The sequence below is a fragment of the Rousettus aegyptiacus genome, unplaced genomic scaffold, assembly GCF_014176215.1.
Source record: "Rousettus aegyptiacus isolate mRouAeg1 unplaced genomic scaffold, mRouAeg1.p scaffold_m13_p_6, whole genome shotgun sequence".
Classification (NCBI taxonomy): Eukaryota; Metazoa; Chordata; class Mammalia; order Chiroptera; family Pteropodidae; genus Rousettus; species Rousettus aegyptiacus.
Genome location: NW_023416309.1, coordinates 59,180,704 through 59,202,045, shown reverse-complemented (window position 1 = coordinate 59,202,045; position 21,342 = coordinate 59,180,704). Strand labels below are relative to the sequence as shown.

Here is a 21,342-nt window from a genome sequence, read left to right as displayed (position 1 = left end):
GACGGAGAAGACCTTCGCGTGGGGCCCGGCTGGACAGGACACTTCGACCCCCGAGGAGAGTGGATGTCAGCGTGGAGGCTCCCCTGCCTCGGCTCACGGCGGACGTGGCCTTCTCGAGATGAGGCAGAGGGGGTGCAGGGGCAAACCCTGTTGTCCCTGTGGATGAGTCGCAGCCAGGCTCCCCCTGCCCGTCCTCTGAGCTGGAGCGTCTGCGCTTGTCACCGAGTGTGCGGGAATGGGGGGCCAGCACGTGCCGTTTCTGTCACGGCATCTCAGCACGCTGTCAGGACCCCGGGATCCTCACGCCTCAATGCCAAGGGCAGGGTGTGGCGGGACGCACACCATGCTCACATGTGCTCCGGGGTGCCCGCGTGTGCCCGGGGTGCCCGTGTGCCCCGGGGTGCCCGCGTCTCTCCTGCCCTCTGCCCGGGTAGCGGTTTCATCACCACAGCAAAGGCGCCGATTGTCCCCAGAAACACATACATCTCCCTAAAACGCATTGTAGCCCCTAAAACAGCACTCCCCCACCCTTTCTTCTCTGAAGAGTCGTACCTCTTCTGACTTCTAAAGTCCGCCTTTGCAGTGTGTCTGCCGAGGCCGCAGTGCCCCTGGGGCTGGGCCGCCAGGCGGAGTACAGCAGGAACAGGTAAATTTGAATTTCGGATAAACGAGGAATAATCGTTCAGGATGGGTATGTCCCGCAGCATAACTCATCCTAACACAAGCTGCCCGAAAGTCAAGTTTAGCTAGGCGTCCCAGGTTTTTATTTGCCGCCAGCCCCTCTGGGGCGAGTGTTTGCTCACTGGTTAACGGTCACTCGTGCAAAACCCCAGGCAAGAAGTGGCCGCTCCAGGCCACAGTTGTGGTCCAGGAGCTTGGCACCCACGATGACCGGGCGTGTGAGTCGCGGCCTCACGCGTGGCGTGGTCCGTGTGGCCACCTCCCCGGCCCCCCAGCGAACGTGTCTCGGAGCGTCGTGTCTTTTGTCTGATGACCCTAACAAATATCCATTTTTTGTATTTCCGTAGATTCTTTCTAAAGTTTTTCCTCAAGTGCAATCAGAACTGTTTGAAGAATGCGGGCAACCCCCGAGACATGCGGAGATTTCAGGTACGGCTCCCCCGGACGCGGCCGCGGGCCGGCTTCGCGGAGTCTGAGCGGCGATGTCATATGCGCCTCAGAACACGGCCTTAGCTCTCAGGGGCTGGGGAGCGACCAGAACCGGCCCGCTGGCTGACCCGAATGCCCTGACGGTGCCCGGGCATCTGCGGCGTGCCGGGCCCGGAGCCCGGCCGTGGCCCACGGGCAGCGGAGGGCAGCCCCGGGGACTCAGCCACGTTGCCGCCCCAGGCACTAGCAGCGCCCTCGGGGCGGGCACCCCGGACCGTAGGCTAACCAGGTTCCCACTTGTTTTCTACCGTGGTAAGTCCCATGGGGGGGGGGGTGTCTCAAAATGGCTGTTTTAGGACTTTTTTTCAAATAGTCTTCTTAACATTAGCATCTGATTTAGCCCGTTTCCTCTGTTACATGTGGCTGTCCAGGCCCAGTGACGAGCATTTGGGGCCCGTGCTGGAGGCCTCTCAAGGGTCAGTCATTTGGTGTATTTTTCCGGGGGCAGAGCCACAGGTCAGCCTGTCGGGGATATGCAAGGCCTGCCCCCCCCCCCCCACCTCCAAGGGAGCCACACCTGTCAGATGCCTCTGCAAATTTTGTATTTTTCTTGCCTTTGTGAGTGATTCGGAGGTTACTTCAAGATGAAGGGTGTTCTGTACACATGATGGATTATTTTGCTGATTTTAGTTGTAAAAAGATTCTGGGCCGGGTCACAAAGCTGTTGCTGGTCCCTACCAGCCAGAGAGGGATTTGCCTGCTAATGGCAGTGACTGCCAGATGGGGTGAGTTCACCATCAAGTTGCTGAAGGTGGTTTTAGAAATTTAACTTCTGCTTCAGTCTTTTAGGGACATGTGGCATCTGCCCTTACAGACAGCCAGCCAGTCAGAGGAGGGTCCGCAGGCTCGCCAGAGCCGTGCCCCGAAGCTGTGGGCAGTGTCTCTGGCGGACATTTGGGCCTGCGTCCATGGCCTTCGCAGGCGCCATTGATCCGTGTGAGCGGAGCCGAGTCACACAGTAGTTCATCGATGGCTCAACGCGGCGTCAGTTACAAGTGGAGCCCACAGCTCCTAGAAAGACTTGCTCCGGTCTCCCCAGCTAATCTCCCCGCCTCGCGGAGGTTTGACCGGGCTTAGCAGGAGGTCAGGGCTCACACGGCACTGCCGGTGGTGTCACGAGCCGAGCACCTTTCCGCAGGTGCGCCGCGGGCCCGGCCACAGCCGAGGAACAAAACACAGCTTGTCTGTTTTCTCTTTGTTGAACTACACTCTTTTCCCTTGGCGGCTGACCTATATAGAGACGACAGAGCAGAGACTGTCCTTTATTTTATTTTTACCTTTCTTGTTTCTTCAGCATGTCGTGCTGTAGGAACTTGAAAAGGGTCAGGCCGCGTCTCGGTGTTGGCGGTGTGTCCGTATGTCCTGCGCAGGCACATGCTGGCTCCTTCACCCCCAGGACGGGGCGGGGCGGGGTGGGGGCAGGGCGCCGGGGTCAGGGTCGGCGCGGGCAGCCGTGCGTCCTCCAGGCAGAGCGGCCAGGCCCCGAGTGGCACCCAGGTGGTGTCCGAGCCTCCCCCGACCAGGGCCGGGGAGAAGGCCACCTTGTGGGCAGCTGCCAGAAAGGTATCCGGATCTATGCCTGGCAGCATTTCAAGGCTCAGAGTGGCCCGATGGGGTGGAGGCCCCCAAAATTTTGGCAGTGCCCATGGAGTAGGCTCGTCAAGAACTGTACCCCAGCAAGACAGCCCCTGGGGGTGCAGTGGGTACTGCACCCACTTTCGTCTGCTTGTGGGGCCCTAGAGGTTTTCAAATAAAAGATGACTTACTAACGCGCAATCCTGTGTACGTATGCAACGTAGGCTTTCATCGAGCCCTTAAAAATATGACTTATTTTTTTTTTTTATGAATAAACTTGTTTTTAGAGCAGCTTTAGGTCTACAGAATCATCTCTCAGTGCCAGGAATTCCCGCATAGGCCCAGGCGCCCCACGAACCCCGACGGTTAGCGTCTTGGGCGGTGTGTGCATCTGAGCCCGCACGGCTGTGTCCTCCGTCGCTGAGGCCCCCGGCGGCCTCGGCGCTCGTGGGCGCTTTAGGGGTGTGTCTGTACACACACAGCCCAGCGCGGGGGGTGGACGCGGACGTGGGCCCTGCTGGGGCCCCGCTCACCCGCTCACGCCGCACGTCTCTCTGTGGGGGGTGCTCCCTGGGGGTGCTGGCCCTCCCTGCTGCCCACCCTCAGCGAGGCGCCAGGCTCCCTGCACCCTCAACCCAGGCCCAGCTCGTGAACCTGCTTCGGGGTGCAGACGGGCCCCGGGGCCCCTGTCTTTGCCGCTCCAGCCGCTGGAGAGAATCCGCCACACAGACGGCCCTTGTGAAAGGAGGATCATGAGGCGGGAGTGATTCCCGCGTCCCGAGGGCGTCCCTGGCCGCCTCGCTGGGGCACGTGTCCCAGGGCCCCTGGCGAGGTGTGCGGGGTCAGCGAGGCCGTCCACCTCCCTGCCTTGTCCGCCTTCTGGGGCTGGACGTGGGTGGGAAGCCTGTCACTCCAGCAGAGAGGACGGTCCCTGGGGCTGTCAGGGCCCTCGCACCCTTGCAGGCGACTCGAGAAAGGGTACTTTCCCCGGGTTCCTCTCACTGTTCATAGTCACCTTGGCCTTGGCAGAGGCAAACAAGCCAATTGCCAGACACGGGCTGTGAGGGCGAGTTCGGGTGGCAGAGTGTGGGCAGCGGGGACGCCTCGGCTTTACGAAGCCTTTTTTGTCTTTTTGGCAACTGAATTCTCACAAGTTTTCGAGGGAGGACAGTCTCAAGCGGACTAAGTTCTAATTAGATAAACTATCGAATCAATATGTGAACAGATCGATCAAAACAGCAGCTTTAAAATGAGTGGCCAGAGGGGGCGTTTTGAAGCTAATGGCTAAGAAGAAGGCTTCTCTGCATTGAATTCACTTGTTAGCATAATAGGAGATTAAACTGTAATTAGGTAGCAGGCGTGGAAGAGAAGCAATGGAGTCGAACCCGGACGGAACGGCCCAGCGGCCCGCGGGCCGCGCCGGCCCGGGCGGTGGCCGGGCCCCCGCCCGGTGCCCCCGCCCGGTGCCCCCGCTGGCTCCCCCGCCGCCTCCGCGGTGCGCCCCGTGCCGACTCCGGCCTCAGCTCTGCTCCGTCTCCGCAGGTGGTTGTGTCGACCACAGTCAACGTGGACGGCCACGTGCTGGCCGTGTCTGACAACATGTTTGTGCACAACAACTCCAAGCACGGGCGGCGGGCCCGCCGCCTCGACCCGTCAGAAGGTACGGCCCCTTCCTATCTGGACGATGGTAGGCACATGTTACATGTCTCTCTTTATTTGCGATGCTTCGTTTCCTTTGCACCATTCTTTATGTTGATTCATGTCGATTTTCCTTACTCGCCCCGGCCCCCTCGCTGGCCAGGCCCCCCACCCGTGCCCAGCGGGGCCTGGGTGCCCCCCGCCCCCGCCCCCAGAGTCGACGGGGGGCAGAGTCCTCTCCGGCCGCTCGCTTTACGGGGCGCAGCTCCCCGACTCTCCTCGCCCGCCCGGGCCTCCACCGTGTCGGCCGGTTTGTTTCTAAGCGAGGTTCTGCTTAGAGCTCTTCTTGAAATTTTAATTTACTTGGTTTTGTTTTGGCTTGTCCAGAGCCCCATCCGCAGGGTCATTCCCAGACACGGTGTGCACACAGGGGGGTAACAGCCCATCCCATCAGCTCAGAATGGGCCCGAGGACCATGTCCTGCCCCGGGCGGGGGGCAGGGCGAGCGAGGGGTCACGCGTGAGGGTGGGTGGGGGGCGAGGCAAGCGGCACAAGGTGTCTGTACCAAACGCTTCCAAGGGGCGGGCTTCTTGTTTTGCTTGTTAAAAGGAGGATCTTGGTGCGTGTGGCGGGCGGGGGAGGTGCCCTGGACGGCGCCGCACCCAGACACGCGGGCCGGGGCCCTGCCGCGCGCGGCCACGCGACCGGCCACCCCCCTCGGCCAGGCGCGTCGTGATGACCGCGAGAGTCTGACCGATGGGAGCTGCTGAGGAAGTAACGTGTTTTGTTGTTGTCGTTTAAACTGAATTGTAAACAAAACAGCAGGATGAACTCCTTTAGAGCAAAGAGCCCTTCAAACTAAGTGGTGTCAGGACAAACCCTCCGTCCCGAGGCCCTGGATTCTGGGGCTGCACTTAACACAGCATAAAACCTGGAAGGAAACTCGTGGATCTGCTGCGGTCCACAAAAATAAACTCACTTGTTTTTCTGCATTAATGACTGAGGTACACGAGAACAAAAGTATAATAATTAAAGGTCGCCCTGGGCCCCAGGGTCGTTAGAATCTGTGACGTACTGTTTATCTGCTTCCTATGCACTGAAGGTAGGTGTGTGTTTTGCTTAGCAACCATCGCTAATGAGGCTCACAATTAAGAAGGTTGAGTCCCCATCCTCAGCCCTCGCTTCCCCAGAGAGCTGGAGCTTGCAACGCAGCGGGTTCAAGGAGGCCTGGCGTGAGCCGGCAGCCCAGGCCCAAAGTCGGCCTCCTCTAATGAGCTATGATGACATGACCAGAGCACAAGTATTTATTTTTGTACGTAGCATGAAAAAGCATTTGACTGTAAGCAGAAAGTGCAACATTCAGAAAAACGAAGGCCACCAGTGGGTGCCTGGGAGATAAAACCCAGCCAATCAAAAGCTGTTTGCAGATGCAATCTTGATCAGTGTTGTTTTTTTTTTTATGTTTGTTCCTCAGTTTGTTTGTTTTTTTTTAAATCAACATTGGAACCAAGTCACTTTCTCGCAAAGAGATCAAAGCACCTTGTCCCACCCCAGAAAGTGGCTTCTCATTTTCCAACGCACAGAGGTGGCTCTGAAAACTAGCCTACGTAGGTCTTCGTGAGAAAGACATTTGTCCTCAGTAGCAGGGTTTTGTTCTGTAACCGACGCCCGGTTCTCGAGGGCGCTGCAGCCTGGCCTGGGCTCCGTCTCGCAAGGAGACGTATCCGCGCTTCCGGCACTTCCCGAGACAGGCGGGAAGGCCATCTTTGGGTCTGGGCGTGTCTCCCAGGGCCCGCTTCCCTCCTCCCGTCCGGTTAGGGCATACCGTCGGGTGGCTCTTGGCCGCGAGTCAGTCCCACATTCTTTAAGGAGAAAGCGCCCCCCTACGCCGCAGCTCTCTGCTTCTGTGCAGCCTCTCCTGGCTCACACCTCATTATCCCGTCATCCAATATTCACCAGCAGTGTGTACACACTCGCAACGGCCTCCAAGTCCGCGAGTCCCCTGCTGTTGCCGTGGACGCCTGCCACCGCGTCCTCGGAGCACACAGAAGGCGGGGCAGCCTGCTCCCAGCGCCGGACACGGCGAGGGGAGGACGGCCCGGCCACCTTCCAGCGCGGCCGGCGGAGCCCGGGCTTTCGTCGTTTTTTCCTCGTCACTTGTCCCCCCGTCAGCGACTCCGGCCCCGTTTAAACCTTCCGTGAGCCCTGCCCAGCACCCGGCCCGCAGCGGAGCGATTTGCATGCCAAGCGCCGTAATGCGGTTAGGTTTATGCAATAAGGACGCCGAATCCAGGCTGCAGGGCTTGAGCGGGTGAGGGGGAACAGATGGCTCTAGGAGAGGTAAAAGGTATAATCCTATCAGCTGGAGTGTCAGCCAGCCATCTGGACGTCCCGAGCACAATTACAAGACGTTTTAGCAGGCAGAACAAAGGAGTCTTCGTGAGGCAAGATCAGGCCTGTCTGAGTGCCTCAATATTGTGGATGCAGACGAAGGTGACAAATGCTGCCGTGTGACTCGGGAGAGCCCGCTGACGAGCGGGCGGCAGGGCGGGGGGCTGTTTACCAACAGGACCCTGGACGCGGTGGAGGGGCCCGCGAGGAGCCGAGGCCGGGCAGTGTTGTGGTCAAGTCGCCTTACTTTCCCTTGGAAACCCTCGCCCAGCCGCCGGGCAGCCTGGCCACTGGGCGAGCCAGACCACGCGGGCACCGGGGCTGGAGCGGGCAGGAGGGGGGCAAGGCGAAGGCCGCGCCCCCGGCCGCGGAGGCGGAGGGAGGCGCCCTCGAGTCAGAGGCAGCCGCTCGGGGCTGGCGGGGGCGGCGGGGCGGCGGGGCGGCGGGGGGCCGTGGCCGGGCCGCGGCCCGCGTGGGCCCGGGGAGGGAGCTGCGCGCACGCGGGGCCCCCCGCCCCGCCACCCCCGCCCACCGCGCCCGTCTCCGGCCGTGCGTCGTGCGCGGGGGCCATTCGGTCCCCAGCACCAACCGCGTGATTCGTTTCGCTGTGGTCCCCACCGAACACACGTGCCCTCTCTACGTGTGCGTGGGAACGCGGGCGGAGGGCGGCGGCCGGCGGCGCGAGGGGCCAGCCGGGCCCGGGGCCCTTCGCGCTCGGGACCGCCGCGTTCCGGGGCGCCGTGGCCGGCCACCGCGCCGCCGCCGCCAGATGCCGTCCCCTGTGCGTGCTCGGGATCTGGGATGTTTTTTTTTTCTCTTTTCTCACCTCCAAAGTAAATTTGTTTACTGTAATTTTTTTTTTCTGAATTATTTGCCATAATTGGCTGTGCTGATGAAGGTCACCCCCTTGGAGGAGACTTGTCAGTCTTTAGAGAGCTGATCCTTTTCAAATGCTCTCCATGCAATTAAGAAAAGCAAATGTCATTCGGAAGCCTCAGAAATGAAAATTTGTATGAACTTATTAGCATGAAGTCAACAGCGCTAGTTAAGGGCAGGCTCGCAGGGTGTGCTGCCGCTGCACCAGGAGACCCGCTCGGAGTGAGCAAACATCGCCCCCGCGGGCCCGGCATCAAAGCAAACAAAGGCGGGCGCATGTCGCGGGCTGCGGGCTGCGCGACAGCAATGGCTAACGGTGACGAGACGGCCCGGCGTCCGCGAAGGCGGCTTATTTGAAGGGAGCTGCACGGGGCAGGACGAGCAGCCTCAGCAGGCCCGAGCCGTCCGCTGGAGGGCGCGCGTCTGCACCTGGCCGGCGGGCCCACCCGCGCCTGGGCGGCTCGGCGCCGCCGCGTTCTGTTCCTGAGCTGAGAGACGACCTTCTGGACGCGTGTCTGCAGGGGTCGTTGGGGAGCGATGGAGGAGCACCCCGAAGGCCGAGTCCTCCATCTCCACTCAGCCTCACCCCGTCCCGCCGCGACGCCGGGAGGAAGAGGAAGCCACCCGCGGGTGGCCCAGGGACCCGGTGGGGACGTCCTTGTCTCTCTGGTTGGAGGACTGGCCCGGGCCGCCTACCACCTGGGGTACGGTTGTGTCCAGACGACATTAGGAGGCCTGGCTAAATCAGGGGCCACCTAGCCACCCATCACACAGGCCTCCACAGCTGTTCTTCCCTGGGGTTCCACAGGAGGAGGGGTCGAGCTGGCCCACAGCCCTGGGGATGGCGCCCCACCAGGCAGAGAAGGCCCTGCGGGGGCCAGAGCGGGGCCCCGCGCAGTGACAGGCAGTGGACGTGTGTCCACAGAGCGCCTCTGTGTGCTGGCCTGCCTGCAAAGGGCCAGCAGAGCAGCAGGCGCGGTCCTCCAACACCGCGGGGAGGGCTGATCGAAGGCCGGGGCCGGCCGGCCATTGCCGGCCCCGCTCGGCCTGCCGAGGCCCTGGGCCGGGAGCACCCCGCCGGCCTGCCCCAGGCCTCCCAGCTGTGGCCTCCTGGCCCCTCCACCCCGCCCCCCCCCCCCCTCTGCCGCGGCCTCCCCGCCCCCCTGCAGGCCAGCCTGGAGCAGGCCAGGCCTCAGCAGCCATTGTAATAACTCATGCAAATGCGAGGGCTCGGGAGACAAAGAGAGGTCAGGCCAGGGGCGCGGGGATTCCTGTCGACAAACAGTCTTCGATGTACAATGTGTACCTTTGACAAAAGTATTAATATAGCGCTTTTGATTTTTTTTTCCTGATGAAAAGTGAAAAGTAGTAATTGTAGAGTGACAGAGGAAAATGAAGTTTTGAACCAAAAGGCAAAGTTCGCGGATGGAAAAACCCAACCCAATTAGCCGCTTATGAGGAATCGAAATGCGAGGCATTTGCTCCCCCGTCTCCCTCAACAACCTTTTGATTGACTCTGCTTAGATCTGAACAGCGGAGCAGATAAATCGACGTGCCACATGCATGCGATGCTTAATCATTTGTAATAGTCATATTTGCCCTGACACGTAATTTGCTATATCAAGCCATTTTTTTTTCCCTTGCTCACTAGTATTCGTGGCTTGGCCTTTGCTTTATAAAACATTTAATAGTTTTGCTTTAAACACATCCACACGCCGGTCTGCGCTTGCCCTTTGCGCGCGCCCGGAGGCCCGGCCGGGCGACCCGAGGTGGGCGGCGTGGCCGGCCGGGCGACCCGAGGTGGGCGGCGTGGCCGGCGGGCGGCCCGAGGTGGGCGGCGTGGCCGGCGGGCGGCCCGAGGTGGGCGGTGTGGCCGGCGGGCTGAGGTCCGGCCTCTCTGTCTCCCGTGAGCAGCCACTCCGTGCATCAAGGCCATCAGTCCCAGCGAAGGCTGGACCACGGGGGGCGCGACCGTGATCATAATCGGAGACAACTTCTTCGACGGCCTACAAGTCGTGTTCGGGACCATGCTGGTGTGGAGCGAGGTAAGCCGGCGTGGTCGGGCGCGGACATGGGCACCCCGTCCCCAGGGCCCCCGGTCGCCGGCAGTGGCCGCCGGCGGGGGCTTCTCCGGCGGGTGGGTGCGGAGCGCCCAGCCCCCGTCCCAGGGCTGGCTTCAAACCCGCCGGAGGAGGTCGCTCAGTGCCCTGGAACAATTAGTGCTCGAATTACTAGGAGCAGGTTTAAGGGGACATATGGGGGCAATTTTCGTATGAATGATGCCCTGTGGCCTTTCCTGCAAGCTAAAACCCGGGTCGTTGGCAGACGTTTTCCTTAAAGAGCACTAGATGCCGCGTCCCCGGTGACAGCTAGGGGGGGCGTCGGGACGAGGGGCCAATTTTGCTCATTTTGGCAATTGCGCCCGGCCGGTGAGTGCGGGCGCCGCCCTGAGCCCCGTGTGCCTCCGCAGCTGATCACGCCCCACGCCATCCGGGTGCAGACGCCGCCGCGGCACATCCCAGGCGTCGTCGAGGTCACCCTGTCCTACAAGTCCAAGCAGTTCTGTAAAGGTGCTCCCGGACGGTTCGTCTACACCGGTGAGTGGGCGTCCCCCGCTCCTGGCGAAGCGGGGGGGGGGGGGCGGGGGGCTCTGGGGCGAGGCGAGGGCGCTGGGCCCCCAGGCTGGCCTTCGTCACGCGCACGGCATCCGCGACCCCGTCCGAGATGGGCAGACGCCGCGGGCGGGTGTGGCCCCCACTGGCCACGTGACCTCGGGCCCCTCCCCTCTGCGGCCCTCGGCCTCCCCCCCCCCCCGTAAGGCCGGGCCGCGGGGTTCTCAGTACCGGGCGCCCCTACCTTCCACTGGGAAGCTGCCCCAGGGCTCGGCTCGTGCCGGGGCCCGAGGCCTCCGTCTCGTCCCGGTGGCCGCCCTGTCTTGTCACTGTTGCCCATTCGTACAAGCTGAGACTCAGCGGTTAAGTCACGTGCCCCGTAATGAGGGGCCTCCAGCCCAAGCCCGGTCTCTGCTCCCAGGCCTGGGGTCTCACAGCAGACGCCTTTCTGCTTCCGTATCTTGCAGAGGTCTCGGGCAAACGCGTGGCCCTGGCGGGAGTTGCCTCTGAAGTTAGAGTTTGTCATCTGAAAGCTGCCTTGCTCCCCACAGGAGAGCTTAGTCGAGAGTTTGTTTGAGGTCGCTGCTGAGAAAGACCATACATCAGTGTGAGACGTGGTCGTGTTTTGATTTCTGTCTTAGCCAAGTGCAAAAAAGGGGACATTTGAGATGTGTTTTTAACGACGGACAGCACCTGCCGGGAGCTCGTGGGGGTGAGCGGGACGAGGCCTTGTCCCCAGGGAGCTGCGGCCCCGATGCGTGTGGGCGGCTGGGAGGCGTGTGGCCGGAGCCTGCATGGGGACAGGGGTCTCAGGGGGGTTTGTCACCCGCCGCAGGGTACCCTGCAGGTCTGGCCTTTCATTGGGGTGCAGACCTGTCCTCTGTCCAGCAGGCAGGCCACACGGCAGACCCACGGTCCCTTCCACTTTGGGGTTTGAGGAGGGAAGAGAGGCTACTCACCCACCCCATTTGGAGAAAGTCGAGTGTGAAATACGGAATGTAAATTCTTCCAGTGTCCACTTTCCGGTGGACCCAGGGACCCCTGGCGTCCTGGGTCGAGGAGACTGCCCCTCGGCGCTCAGTAGCCGTCCACGTGGTCCAGGTGGGAGGGGGGGACCTGCCCCACATCAGGGGCTTCTGTTCCCCTGGGGACCAGCATGCGCTCCCGAGGGACCCCAGAGCAGGGGCGGGACCTGGGCTCGGTGCTCTGGGCCCTCCGGTGGACCCAGAGACTGAGGGGGCAGCTCGTCCAGTGTGAGGCACCCCGTGTGTTAATAGTCGAAGACCTGAAGGAAACAGGGTCACAGAACTTGGGGCACCCTGAGGCCTGGGCGTGTTTCCGCCAGTGTGGGAGGCCGGGCGCCAGGACCAGCCGGACATGGTGGCCGCTTGGCACACCTACTTGTGCCGCTGCTGGCTGGGCGTCCCCTGTCTGGGTGTCCGGCCTGCGAGCCCCCGGCTGTGGGGGCCACGGGCGCCCGCTGTGCCCCGCCTGCTGCCGGCCGTGGACCTGCCCCACCCCCCCCCAGGTGCTGCTGGCGCTCGGCCTCATGCGTGATTGTGCTGTCGCGGAGACCCGGGGGCCGGGCGGGCCCCGAGGGGGTGGCCAGCGACTGCTGCCTCCTTCCCGAGGCGCCTCAGAGGCGAGGACCTCTGTCACCCGCCCAGGAGCCGTGTGGTGTGTCCCGTGTCTGCCGTGTGGGGCCCGCGTGAGCCCGTGCGTGGGGAGGCCGCCGGCTCTCCCCGCAGGGCCGGGGAAGTGGTCGCCCCACGGCGCCTCGCGGGTCCTCTGCTGGTCACGGCCCCGCCCTGCGGGCCCCCCGTGGGGAGAGGCGCAGGCCGCTGTCTGAGACGGAGGGGGTGGCGAGAGGGCCGGGCCCCGCAGCCCGTCGACGCCGAGGACGCGGCGGGTGGGGCTGAGCGCGTGGACGGGGGCGGGCGTGTTTGCGGGGAGAGCGGGGAGGAGCTGCATGGCCCTGGCCGGCGGTGCCACGTGCCAGGGCCGCCCGGACGGCATCACCCTCTCTGCCCCGGGGCCGTTCCCTCTGCCGCTCACCGTCCTCCAGGTCGCCCGCCTGGCCAGGAGCCGCCTCTCAGGGTGTGCGGGGTGCTCTCTCTCCTCCCCCCGAGGGAAGGGGTTTATCCCGCGCTAGCCGCAGCGCCCCCGCTGTCCGGAGGCCCGTCCTCCATCCCCCCCGTGGACGCGGTGTCCACGCCGAGCCGATGGGGCCCCTCAGGCCAGAGGTCAGGGTCCTGGCCGCCCATGGCCTTGGGGCTTCCTCCACCGAGAGCCCCCACGAATGGGCCTGCTGTGGAGCAGGTCAGCGAGCTCGGCCTTCGCTAGCAGGAGGCTAATTTCTTGCCTCCCTCACCCCAGTCATTAGCGGAATATACATTTCAAACGCCGCGTAAGGGATCTGGGCCCCCGCACTCTCAGGGAGCAGAGGAAAGGTGGGGTCGTAACCTGTCTGACCTGGAAGCTTCTGTCTGATTTGCGTGGCCCTGAAATTGATGGGGACAATGAAGTAATCACTGGGAATTGCTCCCCCACCCCCCGAAAGCCGAGCCAGCCCTCCTGGACGTCAGCACTCAGGCACGCAGCCCCGCGGGGAGGGCACCGTCCCCTGGGCATCTGGCTCCCATCAGTCCCCGGCCCGGAGGCTGCCGGGACACCTTCACGTCGGACCTGCCCCCCACCCGGCAGCCACCCTGGGATAATGAACCTGGGCTGGGAGGAGGCCCCTCCCCCCGCCGGGGGCAAAGGCCTAAACGATCTGTTTACAGCATCTGAGAAACGCCAGGGTTTTCAGAATCAGACCCGCTCAGTCAAGCCAGAGTGGGCGTGGGTGCCCCCGCCGCCCAGCCCGCCACGACTACAAGACACAATTACCTTGGGAAGTGCTGGCCGGGCCGTTGATTAGCACGGCGAATTAAAAGAACGCGTCGCGAACGACATGTCCAGCTCTTCCCTGCTAGTCCTTTGTACTCCCAGTGCGCCTCACCCCCGTTGTAAGAAGGTCAAAATTAGAGAGAAGGAACCGTTTTCACGCGGCTGGCACTTAGGAGCAGAATTAACAATCACTCTGTGTGTGATTGCCAGTCAGCAGCAAATTGCCTCCTCCGCCGTGAGATGCAGTGTATGCGGGCGGGCCCCTAAAATTAAGTTAATGAGATGGTTGCTGCATTTAAAAGTAGTGCAAATTAATAACTGAGAGCAGCGCTCAGGTCAGTGTCTGTCTGAGAGTGCCCCGTTCGCTTTAATAATAATCAGAACGGCCCTGCCCGGGAAGCGCACGGCGCAGGTGGGCCGGACCGTCTCACCCACGGCGCAGGTGGGCAGGGCCCCCGGCGCGGACAGGCCGGACCGTCTCACCCACGGCGCAGGTGGGCCGGGTCCCCGGCGCGGACGGATGGGCCGGACCGTCTCCCCATCGCTGTCTCACGGGCAGCGACATGTCCAATTGTGAAGATCAGTAAAAGAAATTATTTTTTAATTAGAATAGAAGCATCGCAGTGTTATGTGATTAAGACCAGTTGGAATTTGCGTGCCCCTGACTGAAATCACGTTAGAGCAGAAAGTGCTTTACGGACGCGTCTCCGGGACGAGGCGTTCTCGCACACGCGTGCGTGCGATCGCCTTCCAGGAGCGCCCGTTCAGCGGCAGGTTTCCTGTCGCACAAGCCAGCGGAAGCTGGTGGGTGGCGGCGTGGCTTCGCCGTGGTTCCCCAGCACACCGGGAGACGCATCAGGGGCGCCCGTGGCCGACCTGTACCCAAATGCTCGCTCGGCCCACCCTCGCTTTAGGGATTCCTTTTGCTCAATTAAAGAAATTATCGCGATCGCCAGAAAACAGCGTGCCGTCTGCCACGGGCCAAACCCGCCTGCGAAGGGAGGCGTGGGCAGTCCGTGGCCCCCGCGCCCCGGGCGGGCACCGGCTGGCTTTGCCTGCTCGATGCGTGGCCCAGGCTCAGGTCTGCAATTTATTTCCTAGACGGGGGCGTAAAAATGATTATTTTCTGCGCAAAGACGTGCATTCAATTTCAAGCTTATGAAATCATTACTCAACCAGTAATTGCTAACAGTTTGTGTTCTTTCCGATACAGTATTTATGCTTTTTGCTTTTTTTTTTTTTAAAAAAAAGATTGTGCCTTAAGTGGGTGCCGTGCCAAGGGGGGAGGCGGCCTGTCCTCAGGCACTGCGCCGGCCGCGGCGGCAGCTTCCTCGCCCGGGCCCCCCGGGATGCCCTGGCGGGCTTCCACCGTTTAACCCCCACTTCACGTCACCGCTTGAAAGGCGCTCATGTTTCTGAAGTGTTTTAAAGATCTTTTGTGTGCATTCAGATGTGAGTCTGTCAACAGCACAGTGACACACTGTGGAGTCAATAGCGCCTTCGACCACTGCCAGCTCCAACCTGCTGTCTCCCAGGCCAGCGCTCCTCAAACAAATTACTTGTATCCACACAGCAAATGATTCCTAATTGCCTCCCACAAATCATACCGTTTTTACCATGCTAAACCGAACGCTGGCACGTCCCCATAAATGTAAACCACCTGATTATTTCGATTACACGTTTCTAACCACATGTGTGGACATGGTGGAGGAACACATGTTTTAATCACGGGTCCCGGACTTTGGGGGAGCTTCCAGCCAATTCAGTGAGCTGCTCCGGGCGCCCCGCGTCCGTCCCGGCCCGTGGGCCAGGCCGTGCCCCGCGGCTCCCTGTCCGGCCCTCTGCGTAGCGGCCGCGCTGGCCTCCCAGGTTCCAGGGCCCCAGGTGGAGGGTGTCAGTGGAGGTCCGCCGTCGCCCGGAGGGCAGACACCTTTGCTTCTGGACGGGGCGAGTCGTGGGAGGGAACCGGCCAGGACCCGCGCTTCGACTCGGGTCTCTCCAACCCGTGGGAATCGGACAACACGCCCCGGCGTGACCCCTCCGGGCACAGCCCACCTCTGCCCTCGTCGGAGGCGTCCTCGCTGGCGAGAGAGGGTGACGTGGCCCCACTGACTGGGCCGCTGTGCAGGCCTGGCAGCGGGACCGGGCGGCCGTCTCCAGGGTCGTTGGTGGCTTCCTCAGGGGCGCAGAGAAAGGCGGGGTGCCCGCCCGGCGTCCCGTGTGCCCGGTGGCACAGCCGCAGACCCCGCGACACGCGGCTCACCCCTGGCATGCGACGTGGGTGCTGGTCGTGCAGGCCCCACACCGTCCCCTCCTGAAGCGCGGTGCCGCGGGGGCTCCCGGGGCCACCGCGGTCCCCTCTCCCTCGGTCTCGAAGGAGGCCAGGAGAATGAGGCTCACCGTTTGTGCTATTGCACAAGTAGACGATTTGTCCTAATCAGTGACACCCATTTACTAGAATTGCTTAAAATGAACTGTACCTCATACAGAAATCGCACATTTAGAGAGCTCCATTCATCATTTGGAAATTGAGGCCAGCAAACTTTTCTGCTCCTCCAGTGGGATCATAGGCGCGCATCAAAATGTTAAAAATGATTGGTGAGAGGGAGCTGTCACCCATTTATCAAGGAAAAGAACATTATTTGCTAATTTCCCAACCAGGCTGGTGACAGGGCGCTTCGTCTTCAGACCCACAGTGACCAGCTTGGCCTTTTTGTTATTAGTACAAGTCAAGCGCTTTTGGGCAGTTGCTAACAAGACGCATTTGTCTGTCATCGGAGGGGCTTCGGTGGTTTTCCGAGTGGCTGTGACCAAAGTGTGCGCCCGCACCCTGATTGGCTGCGCCTTCGGGGGCCACGCACATCAGGAGGGGAGACCAGCTGATAAATCACAAAGTTTCCGTGTCAAGGTGAAGGCATTGACTCTGCGGCTCCGAGCCTGACACAGTGTGGCGGGGGGCAGGCCGCCATTCATCTTCCCCAAAGGACAAAAGGGTCGTCGGGACGTGGGCCGGGAGGGGAGGCGGGCAGGGGCCTGGCCCCACCTCCCCACGCACCCGGGGGGGGGGGCCCAGGGAGGACAGTCTCGGAGAGGAGGGGCTCACGTGACGGACTCGGGGTGCCCGGCGGGCGAGGGTGCACGCCGCCCTTCCGAGGGCGGAGGGGTGGGGGGGCAGCCAGCGGGTGCCCACGCGGAGGCCCGAGCGCGCGTGCGGCCAGCGGAGTGCAGCGCGCAGGGCGGGGACGAGGTGTCCGGATGAGGCCGCCGTGCACGTCCCGGCCAGGCCGGCCAGCAGCTCGCCGCCGGGGACCCGGCAGGTGTCAGGCCGCGTTTCCGGGCAGGCGCTGAAGCAGGCGCGTGCGGCCGTCCTGAGCCCAAGTGAGGAGGCCCCGGAGACCAGGCGCGAGCTTGGCGTTACGGCGCCCGCCCCGCTGGGTGGACATGGCCCGACGCTGGCAGCCGGACGGAGGGGGCCGGGAGGCCGTGCCGCTGGCGGCCAGGCCGGGGCCTTGCTGCCACGGGGGTCCCGGGGGCCTTCGGGCCTGTCCGGGGACGTGCATTCCCAGGAGAGGCCACGGTCCCAGGGGCTTGGGCGGAGAGCAAGCGCTTCTAAAAATCGGTTCTTCGACACAGTTGGATCTTTTTTACTCGTAGAAAGTGCAGAATCCTGACTTTCTTAGAGTGGTTTTTCAGTAACACAGCCCCACAGTGAAGGGCCACCAGCCCGTGTGTGGATGGCCGCGTGCAGAAGTTTCCAGAGGCTGCTAGCGAGCGTGTGGAGTAACTCGGTCCCCCCGGGACGTGGCGGGGCGCGTGCTCTGGCAGGCTCGCGGCGGGGTTCCCTTCTGCGCGCGGACAGTGCCGCGTTCGCAGCGTAACCACCCGTGGGGGTTGGTTTCTTCGGGGTGTGGCCTGGCGGCCGTGCGCCCCTCTCCTCCCTCCAAGATGCCACCCTCCCCTGCCCTCGCGAGGGCCCCGACCACCCTCCGGAGGCGGAAATCCTGCTCCCTGACAAAGTGGCCCCTGCCCCAGGCCTCTGACGACCAGTGGGGACGGAAAGGCGGGGTGTCTCGGCGGGTAGATGTGGGGGTCCTGCCCGATTCCTTCTCCATCCTGTTACCCCCTGTTCTCTCAGAAAGCCCTGGGCCAAGCCCCGTCTCAGTCCCGGGGGTTTGGGGGGCTGGTGGCCTGTGACTACTCCTCTCCCAGTCTCCGGGACGCCCGCGCCCCGCACCGGTCAGCCAGATGCGTCAGCCACGGTCCTGGCTTTTCTAACGCACACGTCCCGACAGAGCTGTGCCCCTGCGCTTCGGGGTGCGCTGGGGCTGGGCCGGGGTGCGAGCCATGGGGGCCATGGGGCCGCTCCTGGCGTGTGCGTGGCTGGTGGACAGCCGGGACAGGGTGGCCCACGTGGCCACTTCATGACACACCCAGTGTCAGGCTGCGGTGCGTCCCAGACGGAAGACCGTCGGTCGCCTCGTGCGCGTGGTCAGCGGAAACGGAGGCCGCGTCGCCCGTCGACTGGCTTTAGCCACGGGAGGGACCCGAGGTGGCGGCCCCGCCCCCAGGAGGCCGGCCGGCCCGCCCGCCGTGTCTCCGCAGCCCCCGCGCGGGGCCCTGGCCCGGGCCGGCCGCTGCCCCTGCGTCTCCTCCTCGCGGCCCTGCCGGCCCCGACCACGCAGTCACCGAGAGGCGGTCGTGTCGAGGGCCGTGCCGCTGAGGCGTGCAGGGCGCTTCGGGCTTGGCCCGTGGTTTCCAGGGTTCGGTTCTCGCCCGGCGCCCGCCTGGGCCAGGTGCTCAGCTGGGTGCTGCAGGCGATGCGGGGAGGGAGGGGCCGTGGGAGGCCGGTGGGTGCTCGGGGCCGGCGGCCCTCGGCCGAGGTCCCTGGCCAGGGGGAGCCCTTGCCTTCGCGCGGGGCCCAGCCCTGGGCCGCACCGGGCATGTGTGCGACGCGCAGCCACGCGGCGGGCGCGAGTCCTGCGGGACCGAAGCGAGGGAGGGTCACGTCATCCACGCAGTCGTGGTCTGAGGCGTGAGGTTCCGGGAGGGGGGGACAGCCGGGGCCCCCAGGGGTCGCAGGGGGCAGGGCCCCGGGGGTGTGGCGGAGCCGGCCGGCTGCACCCCGATGGCCCGTGTGGGAGCGGGGCGGGGTCTCCAGGTGGAAGGGGGAGCACGGGGAGCCAGCGGGGCGGCAGGCGGGGGCCCTGTGTGTCTCTGTCTCTCCGCCCGAGGCCCCGGGGCCGCCACATCCCGGCCGTTGGGCTTCTGAGGCCTCGCGTGGGGTCGAGCTGTGTGTGCAGGACCATGAGGCGTCCACAGTCGGGCGCCGTGGTTGGGGGCGGGGGCCGGTGTGGCTGTGGTTGGGGGGGGCCGGTGCGGCTGTGTTTTGGGGGGCCCGGTGCGGCTGTGTTTTGGGGGGCCCAGTGCGGCTGTGTTTTGGGGGGCCCGGTGCGCGTGTTGCTCTCCAGGATTCCTCGAGGGTCCGGGGACGCCCCTTCTCTTCGTCGTTCAGCCTGGAGACCCGGAGGTGGAAGATGCCTCATCGCAGCTCAGAAGGGGTAGCTGTGAAGCCACGTCACGCCGCCTGCCTGGGGTCCCCTCGGCCGTCAGTTCCCCGCAGCGGGTCCCCCTCGTCCACTCGGGGGCTCCTGCTTTCCCCCCGGCGGCGGCGGAAGCGCCGTTAGCGCCCGTGGCTCCCTGGAGGCGGGTGTAGCCGGCTCTCAACTCGAACCCGGATCGGAGACGTTAGCTTCCCTCAGGATTCTGTCTTTCGCTCATGCACAGTTCGCGAGGCTCAGACGTCGGCGCCGAGCGCGCGGCACGGCGCGTGTCTGTGTGTTAGCGGGCTGTGCGGGCACGCAGCGGGTTCCGGAGCAGTCGCAGGAAGGAGCCCCCTTTCCCGCGCCCCCCGCCCGGCCGCCACAGAGCTGCTTCCTGCCCGTGCACCGGCCCCTCTGGGAGCCGGGGCGAGGCCCGGTCGTGGGGACCGGCCGCGGTGGCCGCGTCCCCCGCGCAGCGAGCGCCCACTGCCCCCGTGTCCTGGCGTGCCGCAGAGCCCCGCCCCGGGTCCGCTGCGTGGGGGACGGACCCTGCACGTCCATCCGGTCGTCGACACTGGGCATCACGGAGGACGCCGCCGTGAGACATTTGTCAGCAAGTTGTGTGTGGCTGCGTTGGGGGGCGTGGCGCTCACCTCGGCCCCTCACGGCAGAACGTGGGGTCACCCGCGTGGGCCTGAGCCCCAAGGCGGGTGACAGCGCCCCCTCACGGAGGAGGGCAGACCTCTGAGCAAGCGACGGGTGGCCGTGGGAACGCAGGGGAGGGGTCTCTGCTGCGGCAGGGGCGCCCGGGTGGCAAGGGGGGGCAGGGGCGCAGGGCGGGGTGAGCTCGTTCTCCGAGCAGAGCTTCTACGCTGGCTTAGCGGGCGAACCCGCTGCCCGAGGGTTCCGCCCGGCGTGATGCTGCCCACTTGGCTTTGGGAGCCCCCCACACCCCGACATCTCTAAGGGTCGACACCATCAGGCCCTTGATTTCTCTCCCTGGGCAAAGGGGTGTCGTCAGCAGCGCGTGACCTTCGTCGTGCCGAGGACGATTCTGGTCACCAGGCTGTCTGCCGCCTCCGTGTGCGTCGGGAGAGGCCGGGCTCTGCTGGGACAGCCCACGCCTCGCCGTGGGGAGTCTGTCTCCGGGCAGGCCGGGGCGCGGGCGCGGCCATCCGGGGCGTCCTCGGAGGCGCGTGGACAGCGTCGTCTGGGCGCCTCAGCAGGGGTGTTACTGCGGTAACGGGGAGGACGCCCTGTCCCTTTCTCTGCGTCTGGCCTCACACCCCAACGCCGCCGCCCGCTGCCAGGCGGGGCGAGTGGAGGCCGGTCCCCGAGCACCGGCCGGGCCGGGCGTCAGCGTGGAACCCCGCACGGCCCGCCCCGCGCGGTCCTGTCTCCAGGGCGACATCGAGTGCGGCCCTCTCCCGCCCCTACAGTCCGGGACAGGCCACCCCAAAGGCGGTGGGGCCCCGCGGCAGCTCGCGGGGGAGCCGGGGCGCTCTGAGGAGGGCGCCCTACGGCGAGCGGCTCGGTGCGGGAGACAGGGCACCCCCAGACATCTGGGCTGCTCCCGTCCGGGGCTGAGGCTGCCCTCGGCTGGGCCGGTGGCCCGGGCCGGCTCCTGGGGACGGCGCCCCCCGGCGGGCGGTGCGGGGCGCGTGGCCTCTGTTTCCCATGCATGCCACAATGCCTGGCTCGCCCTGCCGGCTTCTGTGATTGAAATTCATTGCCAAATTTATTGAGAAATTAATGAGAAAAGCTGCAAAGTATTGACTTTGAGAGGAAAACACAACTCATCTTGAATGAGGAGGAAAATGCAGCAATAATTTAGCCACTATTGATCCGGCCCTGTCCATGTATTGATCTTCATTTTACAATATTAATTTGCACCTGCAATCGGCGGCCCAGGCAGCCGACCCCATTCCGCGGCCGAGCCGCGTGCAGGGGGCGGGGCCGCTGCGCGGGGGAAGGGCGCGTTCTCGCCTGTTTCTGCTTGTTACCGAAATGGACTAGAAATTAATTTTTTTTTTTTGTCAGACAAAATATGAAAGCAAAACCCCATCTAAAACCGGCCTCCCGGCCGTGTTTCCCCGTGCGAGGCGCCGCCAGCCGCCCGGAACTCCCGCCACCTCTCATCGTGATGCCTGGATCAGTTCAAAGTTCATGAAATTTCTATGAGCATTGATCTCGCCCCATTGATTTTTTTTTTTTTTTTTTTTTTGCAGCAGATCTTTGAAATTTTAATTTCCCGAGCATCTGAATTTCTTATAGATGAAATGCACTCGGAGGACACAGTTGATGATAAAGTGGAGAACTTAGCATCATTTTAAAGCCTTAAAGAAAGGGAGGACTTTGCGGGCCCTTGCAGCCCGTGCGCCGTGTCCCTGAGGTGCCGTGACGAAGGTGCCGTGTTGGGGTGAGGTGTTTGGGGGGGGGTGTAACTACCAATTTCGTCTGCGGTGGCCACACATTTTTAATGCAACTTTTTATACAGTCATTTTTGAAAGAAAAGCGATCTGGAGAAACAGCAGGACAGAGAAGCGTTCTTCCCCGCACAATCATTTGCTCACAGCAGTCTTTATCACCTGGTCAAGTTCACCTAGTTACTTATCAGTGGGACATTTAATAACCTCAAGGTGATATAATTG

The 21,342-nt window shown here is 63.5% G+C and overlaps 1 protein-coding gene across 8 annotated transcripts in view; it reads left to right on the top strand.

Annotated features, from left to right (window-relative positions):
• The window catches only part of EBF3 (EBF transcription factor 3), a 108,529-nt gene that overhangs the window by 71,647 nt on the left and 15,540 nt on the right, over positions 1-21,342 (top strand). For 4 of the 8 annotated variants that reach the window (XM_036222941.1, XM_036222940.1, XM_036222946.1 and 1 more), the window contains exons 7-10: positions 1,029-1,110; positions 4,288-4,432; positions 9,565-9,695; positions 10,121-10,247. In XM_036222941.1, the coding sequence (XP_036078834.1) occupies positions 1,029-1,110; positions 4,288-4,432; positions 9,565-9,695; positions 10,121-10,247 (485 nt within the window). The remainder of the gene's footprint in view (positions 1-1,028; positions 1,111-4,287; positions 4,433-9,564; positions 9,696-10,120; positions 10,248-21,342) is intronic. The other 4 variants (XM_036222945.1, XM_036222947.1, XM_016157553.2 and 1 more) reach the window with 1 other exon arrangement.